Consider the following 20659-nt stretch of genomic DNA (forward strand, 5'->3'; position numbering starts at 1 on the left):
TAACAATTTATACTAACTTAAATGATTAAAAAATAAAATCACTATTTAGTTTCATAATTTACTACATGAAATTCTTGTAAAAAATTGCTAACTACATAAAAAAGAAAATTTTTTATATAAAAGTAATTTTATACAATTTAATACAATTGAATGATTAACTTCAAAAAATATAATTAAGATATAATTGCTCTTCATTATTATTTTTATTTTTATATTTTATTAATAATTCGTTTTACAGTGCTAAAACAAAAAAATTTAATTTAAAATAATAAATTATAAACTGATAACATGAAAAAATAATCTGTTAAAACAAGTATTTTTATTATTTATATTAACATTCATAATTTGATTTCAAAACAATTTTTACATATTTAACATTGTTTGTAATAATATAATAAAAGTATTTCTTTTGTTTTATCCTTTAAAAGTATAGGAATATTAAAAAAAAGTAAATATTGAAAAAATAAAACATGTTTTAACGCCCTCTTATAATCGATTCTATTCTATCCTAGTAAAGCATTCTAAAAGTTAATTTCACTGTGTACCGTGTATACTCTTTTTGACAACATGGTTGTCCAGAAACATCATTATAATATTGCAATAAAAGAGTTTTCGGGTCAAAAATAAACCAAAATTGTGTTGAACATGTTTGTTAAATATTGCAAATCAAAAAAAGGATAGTTTTAGTCAATATAGATTTCATGTTAAAGTGCTGTAAATCTAATAGATACATATTCATGTTAAAATTGCGTCGCAAATAATGTTATCGATTAATTTTTTAACTTCTGAGTCAATAAACAAAAGATTAAATAATATTAATAGAAAAGCAAGTTATATAGAATTATTAATGAAGTTTTCATTTTTTATTGTGATTTTTATTGTAACAACCTATCTCTTATCATCGGTTAGTGGAAGCGAGTCATTGGGAAATCCGTATAAAATATTAGGTGTTCACAAACGTGCAACTTTACAAGAAATTAGAAAAGCATATAAAAATCTTGTCAAAGAATGGTGAATATTATATTGCATTTTATTCTATTATTATATTATAAATTAATTCTAGTTTAATTTTTTTATATTTTGCAAATAAATATATTGAAAATATATATTATAAAAAAAAGAAAATTCTATATATTTATTTAAAATGATATATTTTATTCATATTGTATTAAAATATACAATTATTATTAAAATATGCGTAAATTATTTAAATATATTCAAGGATTATATATTATAATAATATATATAAATATATTCAAAGATTATATATATTATATACATTATATTTATTTATTTAAATAATTTAAAATGATTATTTAATTCTTTAATATTTAATACTTATTTAATACTTATAATATATTATATTATTTATAATATAAAAAGAATTTTCATATTTCTTAGAATATATAATAATGCAAAAAGTTATATATACAAAGAAAGTTATAAAGCATTGCAAAGTTTTTTTTCTAAGATTATTATAAATATTTTTTTCTTTAATTTTTTATTTATATTGAATAAAAAAAATATTTCAAATGAATGTTATTAATTTTTTAATTTTTATTTATAATTTGATATTATTTAGTTATTTTATAAAAAAATGTATCATTCTATTTAAAAAAAATAGAGAGCTTGAAGATATATTCTTTTAAAAAGTTATTATATTTTATATTATATTTAATTTATTTATAGTAATTTAAAAAAAAAAACAGCTAGTAATATTATATGACTTATTATATATTATATTATATTTTATTATATATATTTATATTATATTTTATGTATATTTATATTAAAAGTATATTAAATTTATATATTTAAAGATAATTTTTTCTTAATGTTCATATCCTCTAGGCATCCAGATAAAACTGATCATCCAAGTGCAGAAAATAAATTTGTAGAAATTACAAAAGCTTATGAGGTAAAATATTGATAAATAATATGTTATAAATTCTCTTTTATCAAAAATCTTTTATATTTTTTGTTTCTAGATTTTAACGGATCCAGAAAGAAGAAAAAAATTTGATAACCATGGAATTACAGAAGAAAATATTTCTAGACAACGAAGAGATAATAGTCATTTTAATAATGTTTTTGATCCATTGGAAGAATTATTCGCCTCAAATTTCAAATTTCATTATCAAAATCGAGATATTTCTCTTTTTTATAAGATGAGCATCACATATCGGTTTGTTTCACTTAAAAAATTAAAAAAGCCTATTAAAGGCTTGAAATTAATAGCAAACATTTAAAAAATATATAATTATTTTAAATGTGAATGTACCACTTTCTGCAGATCATTTGAAAATGTAATAGTACCAAAAAGTTTTCGTACACCTTATCTGATATTATTTTATTCGGATTGGTGCTTTGCATGTTTGCAAATAGAACCAACATGGCGACGCTTGATCGATGAATTAGAACCTTTGGGTCTTGGTTTAGCAACTGCACATGCTGAAAAAGAGTCTGCTTTAGCAAGAAAATTGGGAATTCATTCATTACCATGTCTTGTTGTTATAATAGATGGTCGTACAAGTGTATATAAAGAATCTCTTTTTAGCATTCAGAAAATTGTTGGTATGTATTTTTACTATTAATATTTTAATATAATTACACATTTAATAATATTGTGTCATATTTATATTTAATATAAAAAATGGATTCATTTTCTTTACAGACTTCTTACGAAGCAAATTTCCATACAAATTAATATCTAATATAAATAAAAATAATATAGATAGTTTTCTCTCAGGATGGATAGATAATCGAATTCGAGCTTTAATATTTGATAAGAAAGAATCTGTAAGATTACGATATTTATTTGTTGCATTTTATTATAGAGATCGTGTTGCATTTGGTTTTGTTCAGGTAAAATTCATTTTTATTTTTAATATGATTGTTAAATTATTTTATTTTTTAATTAATTTAATTATAATTTTTCTTTTATAGATGGAAAAACCAGAAACTGAATTTATTGTGACAAAATATAAAATTTCTGTCGATTTAGACACTTTATTGTTATTTAACGAAAATTCTGAAAAACCTATGGCATCTGTTAGTATGAAAGATATATCTAGTGACACAATGCACAATATTATTTCAAATAATAAATTTCTTGCTCTACCAAGACTTTCAAATCAAGCGATGTTAGACTCTCTTTGTCCACCCGAATGGTTAAGACCTCAAAAACGTTTATGCGCAGTTTTAATATCACAACAAAATAGTCACTTTCATGATTTGGCTAGACACAAATTTAGACAAGCAGCTTTAGAATCATCTTATAGGTAAAAAATTTTAAACCCAAGTAATTAATTATCATTGATATTTGATCAAATTTAAAATGTTCAATTCTTATATAGATATATATAAAAAATAAATTGATTTTTTATACTATATATAATGTTTTTTAAATTATACAATATAATGATATATAATTAATATTAATTATCACTTTATGATCACAAAAATTACAGATATTAAAATTATTTTTTTTTTCTAAACATTCTTTATCGTATTATATTTTTTAATTTTAATCTTAATCTTTTCTTAATTCTCATAAAAGAAAAAAGATTTTTAAATTAAATTTGTTTGTTTCAGTTTATCTTAATATCTGCAATTAATAAATAATAAAATTTTATATGAGAATGTTAAAAATTAAATTTAATTTATAAACATATTATTATTATAATTTTAAAATTTTGCTATTATTTTGTAGTATAATATTTAATTTACAGTACTGAAAGAGTCCGATATACATACGTATTTAAAGATACGCAACCAGAATTTGTATCAGCATTATCAACAGGAGAAGGTAGTCCTCTAGAACCTTTATTACATATTGTTATTATTTGGAGAAGGGATGCAAATCATTTGAAATATGAATGGTTACCTACTGGTTGGATTGAAGCTGCTCAAGATGAAAGTCAATGGAATGAAACACGTCAAAACTTAGAACAAACTATACAAAGATTATTGCGTGCATCTGAAGCTTTACCATATGCCGCAGTTGTAGGAGAATTAGCAGATGAACATGCACAGGTACATATCTTAATTTTTAAAAAAAAAATAATTAATTACATTATCTTGTATTATACATAATTTAAAATTTTTATTTTATATAGGGTACTGTAGACAAACTTATTGGAAAAGCGTTATTAGCTGTAGATTATATTTCAGATAGTCTTACTAAAGAGCAAATATTGCCTTTAGTATCAGTAATTGCTACTTTAATGTTAATTGGTGCTGCAGGATATGGAATGTCATATCTAGCGTAAGTAATTATTTTTAAAAATAATAATAATTTTTAAAAAAATATTTTATTTAATTTAGAAAATTTGAACATTCAATTTTTTAATTATTATTCTCATTTTATATATAATTTATATTTTTGATTTTGAATTCCTAATTTAATTTGAATTATTTGAAATAATTTTGTAAATAAAATTTATGAAAAAAACTTAATTATATTAGTTTTTAAAATTATATAGTTTTTAAAATTATATAGTTTTTAAAATTATGTCATTGCAGAAAGTTAGAAGAAGCAAGTATTCAAGCTGAACGTGCTCAATGTAAGAATAACAGTAAACCAACTCCGACACAGCCACAATTACGATTACATGAATTGCGGGCAGAGAAATATAATGGTTTAGTTCGGTTATTAAAACCAGGTTGTAGAACTATTATATTATTAGTCGATGATCAAAGTAGACTAAAATTATTACCAGCTTTTCATAAAGCTGTGTGGCCTTATAGGTAAATTTATATTTTTATTTTTATAAATACTTCATAATTATATTAATATGTTATAAATAAAGATTCTAATTCAAAAATAAATATATACAGGAAAAATAAAACTCTTATGTTTGGACATTTGTCTCTTGAAAGAGGATTAGAATGGTATAAAAAATTATTATCTCTCACTTTACCAGAACAAAAGGAATTAAATATAAATGCCAAAAACTGTGTTGGCACTGTATTATCTTTAAATGGGCATCGTAAATATTTTTGTATGTATCATGCCAAACATCCAGAATGTATAAAAGGCAAAGGTTCTAAGGTTTGTATCAAAATATTTGTAAAGTATATATTAAAAAAAAATTTTATTAAATATTAGAAATGATCAACACACACAAATATTTTTATCATATTTTTTTACATACAGAGAATAGAACGAATGACAAAGCAGTTAACTCGAAAAACAGACGATGCAGAAGCAGGTGCATTTATAGGTTTTGATAGCTCTAATGAATCTGATGTTTCTGAAGAAGAGGTTTGATTTTTATATGATTGTTAAAATAATAATTTTTAATGATAGTAATATGAATTATAATACAATTATATAAAAAATATTTCAAATTAAAATATGATTATTCGAATTATTTTTATTACAGAATGGAAATAATATTTTATGCCAGGATAATCTTCTGGATGGTTTACCAATGTGGCTGGATAGGTTATTTGAAGGTTTAACACATCGTTACTATGTAAATTATTGGCCCGAGTTCACTGCCAAATAATTGAGAATTGGTATACATTCTGGTAATATGTATACTTTTCGCAATAGAAAAAGGGATCCAACTAGTCAACAATATCACATTACTTAAAAATTCTATACAATTTAAAAAGTCATTCTTTAATTTATAAAAATTAGTTTATTATATCTACGTGAGATATTATTTATTAACTCACGCGCCATTTTCCGTATATATAAAATTTAGATATTCTAATTATAATTAAAAAATGGATTCTATAAATTGTTATTATAGTTGATAAATATCTTTCATATAAAATGTTAAGAAACATAAGAAAGAGCAAACTCAAAAATTAATATACAAAAATTAATTATAGCTTATTTTCAATTTATAAGCAATTAAATAATTTTAATTAATTGGTAATATTACTATCTAATCGGATCTATAAAGATATTAAAGAGAATGTATCATATCATTTTAGATGCACAGAATAAAACATATTTAAAAAATTCTTTTTATAAGAATGTATGTATCTTAATATATTTTAATATATTATTTAATTAAAATTTTTATAGCATTTAAAATGATATGAAATGCAAAAATACATTTTTTTTAAGTTCTTTGTTAAGACCCGATTAGACAATCGCAATATTATAATAAAATGTTATAGACTGATCAATTCAAGTGTTTCACTCTTTTACTATATCATCTCATCTAATACAAAATTAAATTATTTATAAAAATATAACATAAAAAGCTTTAATCAATATTTTTGCATATAAATTTTTTTTTCTTGTCTAGAATCGATCTTCCAAAAATATTTCACATGTTTCTTAACATATAAATACAAAATTATATTATTTGCATTAATTTTTATGAATGACAAAAATATTTTTTAAATAATTCTAGTCAATGCCATTAAAGACATAACAATATTTATATTATATGTCTATATGTTAGGCATTGTATATTTATAAATTTATAATATTAATTTATTATTATTAATATAATATTAATAATTTCCATTTTTTCTTTTAACATAATTTATAATATGGTATTGTTATTTTTTACCATTATAATTATTTTTATTTTCTATATACATATACGAGATTTGATGAAAAATGTCTGTGTAAATTTTTAATTACAAAAATTATTTTAATTGATTTAAAATAAAAATTTTCATAATTATTGTAATATTATTTCTATCATTTTTATTGTTAAAGTTATTGATTAATTTTTAATATATAATAAAATATTATTAAATTTACTTTCAAATATTTTCAATTTTTTTCTTAAAAACTGCTTTCTTGAAATTTGAAAATGCTTTAAGTAATATTTTTATATTTTTTATGATTTTTAATGTTTTTATTTATTAATTACAATTTTCATAATATCTTTTTTTCAATTAAAAAATCAAATGTCATTATAATATTATATATATTACTTATTATATTACAAAGTTTAGAATATTACTAATATTTTGATACAAATTTAATCATTTTTAATATAATATATAAATATCTGCAGATATTATTTATGATAAAATTTTTAAATATATTCTTATATGTGTTTATAATCAAATTATTTTTTTTTTATGAAATTTTTTTGTTTATATAATGTTAATTTAAGAATTATATTTTTATATTTTTTTTTTCTTTGTTTTTTTTTTATTTAAATAGATACTTCAATGTTTGTATATCCTTGTATTTTTGTTTGCCTATAAATATTTTGGCAACAAAAATATTTAGATATTTATCTATTTGTTAATACAAATTTTGATGAAAATTCTATGATAATAATAATGATAATTAATTACGTGCTTTATACAGCGTATATGCAAATAAATAATAATAAATAATTTATAGTTAATGGAAAGAGAATAATTAATATTCTCATATAGAACAATATTATTAAATAATATAAAAACTAGTCCCTCTTTTTCAGCTACATTTAAAAATATGAATATATAAATAATTAATATCTTTAGATCATATTTTGAATAATTATAAAGATTATTATTATTATTATTCATATAATAAATTGTATTCTGTCAATCCATTTGAATGTTGTCATCACATAAGTAATATCATTTTTATACTGAAAAAATTAAGAAAGAATATATTTTTTAATTCTTTATATATTATATATGAATATTTCTTTGTACTTTTATTTAAATTATTTTTTTTTGTTTTAAATAAATTTCTTTTTATTAATGTTTTTATTAAAGTTTTGATTTTAAGAATATATATAATCTTTTGGAAAAAATTTAAAATATTATTTTGTTATGTCATTCTGTTATTTTTTTAATAATTGCAAAAAAGATTTCTCTATAAAATTTTTTTATATTTATATCATAAGATTTACAGTTTAATTTTTTAATTTTTATTTTTTAAGATGTTGAATTATTGATTATAATATATTAATATATTAACTTAAGTGAATCATAAAAAATAATTATTTTATTTATTCAATTGTTAATTTTTTTCTTAAAAAATTAATGAAAATAATGTGATAAATGCAGATTTTTATTATATAATTATAATAATTAAGTGTAATTATAGTTAAATTTTAATATTGTAAATAGTAGAAATTTTTACATTTTCTTTTTGTAAATTAAATTAAATAATTTTTAGTTTAAATTCATAATATTCCTTATATCAATTCATATTATCAATAATATATCAAATATCATTAATATTTAAAAATTAATTATTAAGATTGTTTAAATTATGTAATTTTATATTTTAATATTAAATTGTTATTGTTATATCATTGATTGTTAACAAGTTGATATATATTATTATAAAAATAATCTAAAATATTTATTAAGAAAACCCAAGTTTATTGATTTTTTATTAATTTATCAGAAGAGTAATTAATTATTGTAAAAGTCAAAATTTTTTTTTATTTTTGAGTTTATTGATTTTTTATTAATTTATCAGAATAGTAATTCTATAAAAGAATTCTGTAAGAAAATTCTGATCACTGTAAAAGATCACGTTTTTTTAATTTCTTTTTTCTTTCTCTTCTTTTTCTTCAAGCCATAATTTTTATAATCATTTTATTTTGAAAAACTATTAAGATTATAATTATTGATATCTTTTTTTAAGTCTTCTTATTACAAATATTGCTAATGGTTATATATTTTGGTTATTTTGGTATAATGGTTATATATATTTAATATAAATTAAATTATATTATTTCAATAGAACATAATAATTGCTTTAAAACAGTTTTGAATAATACCATTGAAATGACATGACTTATGAGATGACTTGACTGCAAAAGGAACAGTTTATATTAAGTATACATTGATCATATTTCAGAATTATCTTGGGAATTTTTAAATGCATGGGAGGAAATTATATATAAAAAATTGTTTATATTGTGTATACATTCTATAAAAATATTTAAAATATTCTGAAATAAAGATATATGAATAAATATGTACATTGTATTAATTTGTAAAGTAGAATCAATTTGTTTTAATTATTAATACACATTTTTATATATATATGTCATTTGTTATTATTTAAAATCCTATATAAATAATTTACATAATTTACATTATTTTTATATAGTATAAGTATTTTATAATAATAATTAATAATATTATTTAACTTTTATTAAAAATATTTCTTAAGATTTCTTATATTTAATAAGATTTTAAATAGTTTGTGTTATATATTTTTATGTTACATTATATGAAATAATTTCAATTGAATAAATCATATACAAATATAATAACATGATTCTTTTCAATTTTAACATATATAAAATGTATAGCTATTTGAAAATTTATTGTATTCGTTTAAATTCTGGAAATATTTCATACATCAAAACTTCAAAGATATCCTATAAATAAAAAATATTAATTTAATATTTTATTATATAATTTTATATATTTATATAGAACATTATATATTATAATTATATTATAACTTAATAAAGATAACTTACATAAAATAATTGTTTATTTAAATTCACATTCTGTAAAGAGTCAAAAATCTTAATTGCACCACGTTGTGCACTTTGTGATCCTACTAAATTTGTTAAAACATCGGGTATATTATTTAAAAATTGTCTTCGTGCTTCCCCTCGAGTTTTTAGTTTTTCTTCATCTGAACGAGAAATTGTCTCAGAAACTAAATGACCATTTGGCCACCATGATTTCGTAAACAATTGTATGTAGTAATGAAGCATTGGTTCTGAGAACACCCATGCAATAGTATCTCTGATTTGTCTGATGATTACATATTTAATATTAAAAAAAATATTTTGAAACTTTATTTTAATATTTATATTATTTTGATGCATATTAAATATAACACATGTCTCACAAAACATGTTTTTTTTCAATTATTATAATAATTCAATTATTAAAATTGATTAAAGAATATATAGTACGCTCTAATAAATAAAAACATTATCTTTTGTATTTGATATAATAATATATTGCAATAATTATTTTAATTAAAAAAAAAGATTTTAATATTTAATAAGAACTTAATAAAGATAAAAAACAATAAGAAATTGCGAAATTTAAATTAAATATTAGAACTATAAATGTAAAAAGTATGCAACAATTTAATTATTTAGCTTTGAATTATATATAGATCAACATAGCTTTGTGATACATTATATAGATTCAATGAATTAGATTTAAAAGTATAAACAAACCTGTTTATAGTTCGACCATAGGTAATTTGAACAAAAGTAATTAATGAACGTCTAAGCCATCGAAATACACCTCGAAGATCGAAAATTTCACCTAAAAGCGTATAAAGAGGTTCTGCTATTGCATCTCTATTAATATTCAAGCACCCATCTGTAGCTGATCGGGCACTATCGGTATCATCTAATAGTAACGAATAATCTTCTTCCTCTTCTTTATCACGAAGTTCATTATTGTTGTTTGATCTAAAATAAATTTTCTAAATAAAATAAAAAATTAAATTTTTCAAGTATAAAGTTTTTATAATAAATATATAATAATTTTAGTTACGTTAGTTACGTTTTAAATAATGTGGATAAAGAAAATCGTGATTTTTTGGGAGAAGGAGGATATTTCAAATGTTCCGAACTCGGACTAAGAAATGTATATAAAGCCTCACTTTGATTCAGTTTTTCATCTTCTAAAACAAACTAAAAATATTAATAATTAAATTTAAACTAAATATTATTTACTAAATGTAATGTTTTATAATATTAAAATATACATTTAAATATTTTTGTATTTGTATCTTAGCTTTGTCTAAAGTATTTTTATCAGATTTTCCAAAAAATTTTAAAGGTTGCGATGGTAAATCTAAATTTTTCACATTAGAACATAGTTGACGAAGTTTTCTGTGAAGATCTTGAAAATCTTGTAACTTTCTTAATACAACCCAACCACTATATATACTTTCATTATTGTCTTCATCTTCTCTCATATGAACAACCAAAACAAATTGTGGAGACTCTCCATTATCTGGTATCTGTAGATAAAATAAAATGTTTTAATAAATTAAAATAACAATTATTTTTCACTAAAATTAAACAATATGAGACAAATTTTTCTAATTAAATTCTAATAACTTAAACTTTATTTACTTCCGCACTCTGTACTTCTGCTTTCCAATGACCCAAATGTTCTGCCCACATTTCTGTATGAGTTAAATGTGCTTCTAATTGTTTTTTTTCACTTTGTAATAATTCAACTTCTTTGGCCAAAAAATTTAAAACCTTGCTTTCTGGTTTTAATGAAGATTTTAATGCTTGTAAAGCTTGCATTTTATTATTTAATTTTTCTTTCAGTTGATCCAATTTACTACGAGCATAGTTTGAATGTTCGCCAACAAGTAAAGACATATTTTCTGATAATGCTCCATTTCCGATACGTCGATCTTCTACTAAATCTAAATATATATTTAATTATAAAATATTTATTATTACATACTACATATTACTAGATTCTAAATATAATTAAATATATATTTATTATATAACTAAATATATTTTTATACTAAATATAATTTAAAATATAAAATTTTATATATAATTTTATAAAAAATTTTATTATATTTTAAATATAAAAAATATAAAATTATTTTGAATAATGTATATAAAAATGAAAATAAAAATATAAATTTCTAAATATAAAATATTTACACTAACCATCTGTTCTTTCATTAAGAAGTACTTCTTGCATATTTTTATATTGTTCACTAACTACAAATGAAGGATAATACTTTTCTTCTAGAGTTTTAACAACATTATCTTGAACTTCGTAAAATACATTTGGCCCTTTATCACCTAATAAGAAACTTTCCATTCTTTTACGAATAGTTCGATCAATTTTTATTTCAGCAGTTGGGGATGTAATGTAAGTATAAAAAATTTCAGCTCCTAATTGATGCCAATTAGATTTATCTGCATTACGTAATTCTTGCACAGCTGCCCAATATCCAATCAAATCTTGACTGGCAACTTGTTCAAGGAATTGTGACAGATATCGTCTACCTGTTACATTGTCTAAAATATATTGTAATGGAAAGATTGTTTCTTCTGTAACCATTGCTGCATCAGTAACATCATTAGCCTATAAAATTATTTTTAAATATTATTTTTAAATATTTTTATTATATAAAAATTATTTTTAAAGTTATTATTATATTTTAAATGAAAATAATTTTATAACCTGAACAGGATATCCATTCCATCCTAATGATTGCATATGACATTCACATGTATTTTTAGCATATGTCAATTGACTGATGTATCTCTTTAGTTTTCGAGCTTGAATGGCATCAGATTTTCCAAATGCATTATTATCTGGATCTAAACCTTGTGCTCTTTTAATATTTTGTATTGTTGTAGCTTGCATAATTTCAGTAACAATATTATATCTAATATGCTTCAAAACTTCTAAATCTTTAGAGCTTTTAATCATACGAATAAAATCCTCAAATGATTCAGCATATTCATATGTTTTTCTATGCATTGCTTCTGCAAGCTGTTGTTGATTAATATATGATAAAATTTTCTGGTTAATATAGTCTGGATTTGTTATTAAATCTATTGCAGGTTTTAAAACTAATAAAAGATATAAAGAATGAAATAAATATATGTTGTATATATTATAATTATATATATACATACTTACTTTTACATGCAAGAATTTCTCTCAATAAATATTTCATTGGTGCAAGAGAATAACAAGGTGGTAATAAAAGCAAAATATATAATTCACTAACTTTTTTCAAATAATCTAATTCTGCTGTAGGTGACATTAAATGTGTAGATAAAATAAATACTGGATCATCACCTTGTGCCCTATTTAAATACATTTAACAAAATAGAATTTTTTATATTATCTAAATAATATATCTAAATAATATATTATATATCTAAATAATATATATATATCTAAATAATATATTATTTAAACAATTAATATTAAAATCTCATATCATAAAATATATAATAATATTTAGTAAAAATTTTATTAAAAATCATTAACTTTAAATAAAACTTTAAATAAAACTTTAAATAAAAAAATATAGTTAAACTTACGAAGCAGTTTGAGCAATTCTAATTTTCTCAAAATGAAATGTTATTTTATTCACTATACTACAAACAACTAATTTTGTGTGATCTACTTTTGATAAGCGATCATGAAGTGTTTGAATTGCTCCCCATATATCTTGTTTCATGTTGTTTATTATTTGTTCAGAATTAAAAGCTAATTCATCAAGCCAAAGACCAACAAAATCTTGAAACACTAAATCTAACAAATTTTGCAAAGCTCCATCCACTATACGAGTAAAAACTAATGGATATCTGACATATTTCTTGGTATTTGTTGTTTTAATTATATATCCTTTCTGAAATAATATATAAAATAATTGATGATTTTTTGATTCAATATCCTTGTAATATATTATGTATTAATTATAATATATGTAATATTTAATACATTAATATTAAAAATATTTTTACAATGTTATTTATATTTTAAAATTAAATTTTTAAATAATAATAATATTAAATATTAATTCAATAAAAAAAATTTAATATATTATGATAATATTAATAATAATAATAATGAATAATATAAATATTATTTTTGTAAATTCAACAAAAAAGTTAATGAGCGAAAAACTACAATCAAATTTTAATTTTTTAAAAATATTTATATTTGTAAAATATTTTTTATACACAAGAGGATATTATATATTTATACAATATATAAAATATATAAAAAAAATATAAAAATTTGTAGAGTATATAATAATAATAATAAATAACAATAATAAATAACAATAATAATAAATAAAAATAATAAATAACAATAAAATTGCTTTTTATAAAATTAATATCATAATAATCAGAAAAGAAAATAAAATCTTTTGTAAGATTAGACTAATTTTTCATTTAATCATAATTTAAATGATAATCTGACTTAAAAAAATAAATATAAAAATATAAAAATAAATATAAATATTAAAAAATGTTATTCTAAATTAACACAAAATGAAAAGATTAAATAAAAATTTATAAATAAATAATATATTAATTTTTGTTAATATTCATTATCTTATCTATATATATATATATATATATATAACTATATATGTATAACTATATCTTTATAAAAATTAAAACGAAGATATCTTAATTTTTTGATATATCGAATTTTTCTCTTAAATAAGAAATTGAAATTTAAAATTCACAAACAATATCAATCAACAATAAACAATAATAATCAAAAATATATTAATAAATAATATCAAAATAATAATACAAACCATTAATAAATTATGAAAGGCATCCATTTCTGCAATTGTTTTCATAGCAGTAGCACCAGTTTGATGTTTTGGAGAAAGAGCAATATTTATAAGCATAACAATTAAACATCCCAAGAAAAAGCAAGATATAGTTAATATCCCAAATACATAACACCATAATAAATTATTCCAATAAAAGAATCCGATTATAGGTAGAATATATAAAATATTAGACCACATCATATTGAATTTTGATTCTAGTTGCATGACAATGAACATTACATCTTCAATTTCATATTTGTACGATTACATCGTACAAACTATGATAAGATATGTCGAAATGTAAAGATGCGCATTGAGTCAATAATACCGCCATTGCGAATCCATAAACTATATAACGCTAGTTGGAAAAATTATATTCACAAACTTTTTTCAATTTTTAATTTACAATTTGTACGTACAATTTGTATGTATATAATCATTTCAAATGAATATTTATTAATATTTACAATTTTATTGTATAATAATATTTATTATTAATTTATCTCTAATTTAAATTTTTATTTATTGTATAGTAAATCTTTCTATAATATCTGTATTGGTCCTTCCTTTATAATATTTCTATATATTATTCTTACACATATTTTATTTTTAATAGAATTAAATAAATAATGTAATATATGACGCGGTTTTTTTTAAAAAAATATATTTATTTATGAATATATATAATTTTAATAATCTTTTCTTATTACTCATCCATTAAATTTCATGTTTTTGATATGAAATTAAAAATATAAAAAATGAAATAAAATAATTAAAAAATATTTTTTAATTATATTATTAGATATCCGAATCACACAAAAGAAAAAATATTTCTAAATTAAGAAAATTGTTTTGGAAATATTTAATAAAATTTAATTTATTTAATAAAATAAATATTTAATATTTAATATTTAATCTAAAAATTTCTTGTAATAATTTTATATAATAATTGAATTATTTATATATACATACATATATATATATGTATAATAATTTTAACAGATTGAAGACAATAATTTTTTATATACAATATAAAACATTTTGTACAATATAATATTTATTGGTTATTTTTTCATTGCCGGTGAATATTTTATATATATATATATATATATAAAAGTTTCAAGAAGTGATTTTATTAAACTTTGTAAATTTTTTAATAGAATGTTTTGATTATACTCTTTATGAAATGATAGCAGATTTAATTTAATTATATTCAATTAATAGGATTAACATAAAGATTTCAATAATTATTTAATAATATTTATAATATTTATAAATTTATAATATATATATTATTTGTTATAATATATTTATAATATTTATAACAAATAATTGAAACTTAAATAAACATATTGAAACATTTTGATTAATTTAAAGAAAATTAGAAAAATAAACATATTTTTAATTATTAATTATTATAAGTTATATATACTTACATATATATAAATAAGAAACATCGATCTAAAATAATATCAATTTTTATAAATGAAAATAAAGAAAGATCATTAAAACGAATCATAAAAAATGCATTAATATTATCAACAAGGATACAAAACTCGTTACTATTCGTTATAACCCTCTACTACATTAAAATTCTCAATTTCAGATGCGTGAAACAAGATGGGAAAGTCATTACACAGTAGGTATTTCCCGCGAACAGAACAATAATCCCCTATCGTAGCTACTTTTCACTTATATAGTAATAGTATAACTTTATATTCGTTAAAGGTCGAGAACAACACAAAGTAAAATGAAACATGCATTATAAGCATCTCTTATCATCTATCGCGAAATAGTCTTCTCTTATATATAAATATATATATATATTCACGTACTTAATTTCATTGATATATTTCACATGTAACATCATGTCGTCATTCTATGGTCTTATAGTATCGCAATTTCTTATTTTAAATTTTCTTTTGGCAAAAACAACTCATACATCAAACCGTAAATTAAACTTTACGCTTAAAACCGTAAGTTCAATATATTTTTATATCTTTGCAATTTTTATTTTTTAACATTTTTTATATTTTTTTAATTATTATTTAGAATAATAAATTCAATATTTACTATTTTTTTATAAGATAGATATATTTAAGCGTAAGAATTATTAAATCGTAAGACTTGCACTTCTATAGAGAAAATTTTATAATTTAAAAAGATAAATTAAATTAAAATAATAAATATAAATTATGTTATTTTTATTGAACAGCCAGAATTGATAAAAAATCATGGATATCAGGTGGAAATTCATAATATTGTGACAGAAGATGGTTATATTCTAGAAATTCATAGACTTCCATACGGACGTATCAATGGTGAAAGGAATTTTAAAAACGCGAAGCGGCCAGTTTTAATTCAGCATGGATTAGCGGGCAGTTCTGCGGATTGGATCCTTATGGGACCAGAAAGAGCATTAGGTAATTTTAATTTCGAATATTAATTTAATATTAATTTTAATCTAATATTAAAGAATAATATATTTTTCTAAAAATCAGATTTTAACATTATTTTTTAACAAAAATTTAAAGTTTAAAATTTTTTTTGTTTTGTCTGTATACATATGTATATGTATTATCGAATTTATACAAGTATGAGATTTTTTCCAATAAATTTGTTCTAAAATATTTCAAAAAATTATATTTGTTCTATAATTCCGAATATTCCAATTAATTGCAATTTATTGTAATTTTATAAGATCTTATAGAAAAAAATAAATGGAATAGAAAATCATAAAAGATCGATTCGATGTTAAGATAAAATAAGAATAACATAACTAAATGAATTATATAATTTAATGACTTATGTAATTTCTTCTTTCTTCTTGATAATTTAAAATGCAAGTAGAAATTTCCTTGCTAAATTATTTTGGAAAGTTACTAGGAAATTTATAAAGATTTATGTATTTTATAAAAATAAGAAATCACATTAATAAAAGGAATTAAATGTAATTTTACATTAACTTTTATATTATTATTAACTTAATAATTTTATATAATATTTTATATTAACGTAATAATAATAATAAACATATAAAATTAACTAAAAAAATTATTAAAAAAATAATTAAAAAAATAAAATAATAAATATATAAAATAATAAAGAGATGACTTTTAAAGAAATTAAAATTCTATATAGATATACATTTACATATATATCATAATCTGAACACTATATCAAAATATGTTTTACATAAGTATTTTCTAATTAATTCTAAAACTACATATATAACAATTATCTTTAATTAATTCTTCCATGTATATCCTTTCTTGTTTTTATACCATTGTTATGTAATTGGCGTCAAGGTTGTACATCATGAAAGTTATTTCTAAATTCGTACTTTTTAGTTTATCTTAGGATGTCATCTTTGGTTGTAAAAACTGGTTGAAAATTACATCCCTGACATAAATAAAGTTTAAATATATCGTAATTAGTTCGATATACTTAAACTTTTTTATCGCCAACGAACGCTTTTAAACCTCGATATTTCTCACATTTTTATAAATTCTGTAAAAAATAAAAAAAAATTTTTTAAATATTTATTGCAACAATAATGATTAAAATATAAAACTGATTCTAAAATATAAAAATTCTTCTAAGAGTTGTAAGATTAATTTAAAAAGAAATTATGACTGATTTTTTTCAATTCTAAAAAAAATCAATCTCTATTTTTAAAATAAAAATTTTAAAATAAATTACAATTTATTATAATTTATATGGAGTGCATATTTCCAGCATACATGTTAGCAGATGCAGGATACGATGTATGGCTTGGAAATAACAGAGGAAACATTTATTCAAGAAATCATATTTCGATGTTACCAACGGAACGATATTTTTGGAATTTTAGGTATACGAAGCAAAATTTCTTAATTTCTTTTTTTTTTTTTTTTTATTCTTTTTTATTTATATATCTTATAATTTTTCGGTTCTTTTTTTTATGTTTTCAGTTACCACGAACTCGGTATTTATGATATTCCGGCAACAATCGATTATATAATCCATCAAACGAATTGTAAACAAATCTTTTATATCGGTCATTCTCAAGGAACTACGCAATTTTGGGTGGCAATGTCCCAAAAACCAGATTATAACGCAAAAATTAAGTTAATGATTGGCCTTGCGCCTGTAGCTTTTACCGGCAATTTACGCGGACCGATTACAAAACTCGCTAAATTAACATACATGGGCGTGGTAAGTTGTTCAAAAATTTTATTTTATAGATATTTAATATCGAAGAATGATCTGTATTCTTCTAAATAAAATATGACATGATTCTATACAATATATTTTTCTTAAAAAAAAATGTAAAGATAAATTAAAAAAGAGAGAGAATTAAAAAAAATATCAATAAATTATTGGAGAAACTCGATTTGAATATTTAAAGTAACAATAATGTTTGTTTTTTAAAGTGCTCGTTCATAGTACTCGTTCTACTTTACAGTGTACAGACAATTAAGATTTTACAATCTATTGACCGTGCTACAAATCATTATTCACGATGTGTTATACTTTTTCTTTACCAGTGTTATACTTTGACTCATTAAAATGATTACAACCAAGTACATATAAATTTTTTCTTGAAAATAATAAATTTATTTTATCCTGGAATAATTTCCGTTGCTCATGATTAAAATTTATGACGAGTTATTTATAGTTAATATAAAAAAAAATTTATTTATATTACAGCGGATAGGTGAAGTTTTCGGTTATCCTGAACTGCGTTCAAAATCTATTTGGGAAAAGTTTGTCTCGAGTATATTTTGTCAAGATACATCGATTCAACTGTTTTGCAATAACATTCTATTCTTAGTCACTGGTTTTAATCAGACAAATTTGAATGCGGTAAAAAAAAGCGATTAATCTTCTCTTATTTTTAATCTTCTCTTTATTTTTATTTTTTATAAAAAAAGAAAAAGATGGAATATTATTAAAAGATTTGAAAAAATTATTTTGACAAATTATTTCAGTAATTAGTTAAAAAAAAAAAAAATAAAGTTAACATGTTAAATTTTTCGTAAATATGAATTAAAAAAATTAATGATAAAATTTAATGACTGATTAATTAATTTAAGTTGAATTTTGGAAAAAAAAATTTCCTATAATTTTTTTAATATCAGATAAATCGATAATTTTTATTTGTTTTTATCTTTTATCATTACAGAATAATTTTTAATTTTCAAATTAATATGAATTAAATTGTATACTTTAACTATATCAAAAAAACAAATTTATACATTTGTATAATATTTTTCAAATTTGGTTTATTTAGATGAATTTGACATCGATTATGAATCATGTTCCGGCAGGTGCTTCTTGGAAACAATTAGTTCATTTTGGTCAAGGATATATATATCCAGGTAGATATTTATATAATTATAAATAACAATAATGATAACGATAAAAAAATTAATAATTATTAATTTTAGACAATTTTCGACAATTTGATTATGGTAACGATGAAAAAAATTATCGAATATACAATTCTGTACAACCACCAAAATACGAATTGAACAAAATAATTGCACCAATTGCTCTTTTCAGCAGTAACGATGATCTACTTGCAACAAAAACGGTAATACAATTATTTTATATAACAAACATTCATGATAGATATATGTAATTCAAATATTTATTATTTTTAAGTAATATTTAAAGAAAAAGTTTTATTTCTTTTTAGGATGTTAATCTTTTGAAAAATAAACTTGGTAATCTTATATTCCATAAAGAAATATTCATTAAATCATTCTCTCATTATGATTTTTTATGGGGACCGTCTTCAATATCAGTTATATTCAAACCTATATTAGACTTATTGGTTTTTTATGAGCAAAATCCGTTACATGTATTATATTAATGCGATATCTTGATAAAGAAATACTTGATAAAGAAAGAAAAAAATGATATATTTTTAATTTTTGTTTTTGAAAATTTTTTGAAAAAAATTTTTATTATTATAAAAAAAGTAATGTCAATGTTAATATGATATAATATTAAATATAAAAAGATCGAAAATAACAATAAAACTGAACGAGTTAACAATAGAAAGATCAATTAGATTGAAAAATATATATATTTATATATAATTAAACATTCAAATATTCAATTTTAAAAATTTCGATTTTAATACATAACTTTAATATTTCTATTGTTATTTTCTTTAAAAGAATATAAATAACTTTCATTTTTAAGATATTTTATTCATGATTTTTAAAAAGTCAAATATTCAATATTATTTGAATAACATGAGTTAACAACGCATGATTTAAAATTATATTATTAAAATTTATTTATACAGTATATGCATGTTGGATAAATGATAACATTTAGACTCTACGAAAAGTAAGTTAATATTAATATAAGTTAAAATTTATAAAA

At 19.7% G+C, this 20659-nt stretch overlaps 3 protein-coding genes across 4 annotated transcripts; 2 read left to right on the forward strand and 1 right to left on the reverse strand.

Annotated features, from left to right (window-relative positions):
• The first annotated feature begins 493 nt into the window (after nt 1-493).
• On the forward strand, nt 494-5715 carry LOC122712181 (dnaJ homolog subfamily C member 16). Its single transcript, XM_043931613.1, has 12 exons — nt 494-1011; nt 1852-1918; nt 1989-2185; nt 2294-2574; nt 2675-2865; nt 2947-3281; nt 3732-4035; nt 4119-4267; nt 4525-4749; nt 4840-5053; nt 5159-5266; nt 5388-5715. The coding sequence occupies exons 1-12, from the start codon at nt 761-763 to the stop codon at nt 5511-5513; spliced, it is 2448 nt and encodes an 815-aa protein (XP_043787548.1). The 5' UTR covers nt 494-760; the 3' UTR covers nt 5514-5715.
• A 3551-nt stretch (nt 5716-9266) lies between these two features.
• Nucleotides 9267-14606, reverse strand: LOC122712138 (sorting nexin-25-like). Its single transcript, XM_043931542.1, has 11 exons — nt 14258-14606; nt 13023-13333; nt 12613-12782; nt 12148-12542; nt 11625-12048; nt 11061-11365; nt 10688-10945; nt 10483-10613; nt 10149-10388; nt 9429-9711; nt 9267-9323 (listed from the first exon to the last, which is right to left on the reverse strand). Exons 1-11 carry the CDS (start codon nt 14513-14515, stop codon nt 9267-9269), a joined length of 2832 nt encoding a protein of 943 aa, XP_043787477.1. The 5' UTR covers nt 14516-14606.
• A 1540-nt stretch (nt 14607-16146) lies between these two features.
• Nucleotides 16147-20320, forward strand: LOC122712256 (lipase 3-like). Of its 2 annotated transcripts, XM_043931759.1 has the most exons (8): nt 16147-16254; nt 16494-16701; nt 18017-18131; nt 18232-18475; nt 18971-19126; nt 19554-19641; nt 19711-19856; nt 19962-20320. In XM_043931759.1, exons 1-8 carry the CDS (start codon nt 16147-16149, stop codon nt 20136-20138), a joined length of 1242 nt encoding a protein of 413 aa, XP_043787694.1. In that variant the 3' UTR covers nt 20139-20320. The 2 variants fall into 2 exon arrangements, with proteins under 2 accessions (XP_043787694.1, XP_043787685.1); XM_043931750.1 differs by lacking the exon at nt 18971-19126.
• The last annotated feature ends 339 nt before the right edge of the window (nt 20321-20659 follow it).

The sequence above is a fragment of the Apis laboriosa genome, unplaced genomic scaffold (genome assembly GCF_014066325.1).
Source record: "Apis laboriosa isolate Shangri-la unplaced genomic scaffold, ASM1406632v1 scaffold112_cov148, whole genome shotgun sequence".
NCBI lineage: Eukaryota > Metazoa > Arthropoda > Insecta > Hymenoptera > Apidae > Apis > Apis laboriosa.

Coding starts and splice junctions, on each gene's coding strand:
- LOC122712181 (XM_043931613.1), top strand. CDS start 761: ATGTTATCGATTAATTTTTTAACTTCTGAGTCAATAAACAAAAGATTA. Junction 1,919..1,988: donor AAATTACAAAAGCTTATGAG/GTAAAATATTGA, acceptor TTTTGTTTCTAG/ATTTTAACGGATCCAGAAAG. Junction 5,054..5,158: donor TAAAAGGCAAAGGTTCTAAG/GTTTGTATCAAA, acceptor TTTTACATACAG/AGAATAGAACGAATGACAAA.
- LOC122712138 (XM_043931542.1), bottom strand. CDS start 14,515: ATGTTCATTGTCATGCAACTAGAATCAAAATTCAATATGATGTGGTCT. Junction 12,049..12,147: donor GGAATGGATATCCTGTTCAG/GTTATAAAATTA, acceptor ATAATTTTATAG/GCTAATGATGTTACTGATGC. Junction 9,324..9,428: donor TAAATAAACAATTATTTTAT/GTAAGTTATCTT, acceptor TTTTATTTATAG/GATATCTTTGAAGTTTTGAT.
- LOC122712256 (XM_043931759.1), top strand. CDS start 16,147: ATGTCGTCATTCTATGGTCTTATAGTATCGCAATTTCTTATTTTAAAT. Junction 19,642..19,710: donor TCAAGGATATATATATCCAG/GTAGATATTTAT, acceptor TATTAATTTTAG/ACAATTTTCGACAATTTGAT. Junction 19,857..19,961: donor ATCTACTTGCAACAAAAACG/GTAATACAATTA, acceptor ATTTCTTTTTAG/GATGTTAATCTTTTGAAAAA.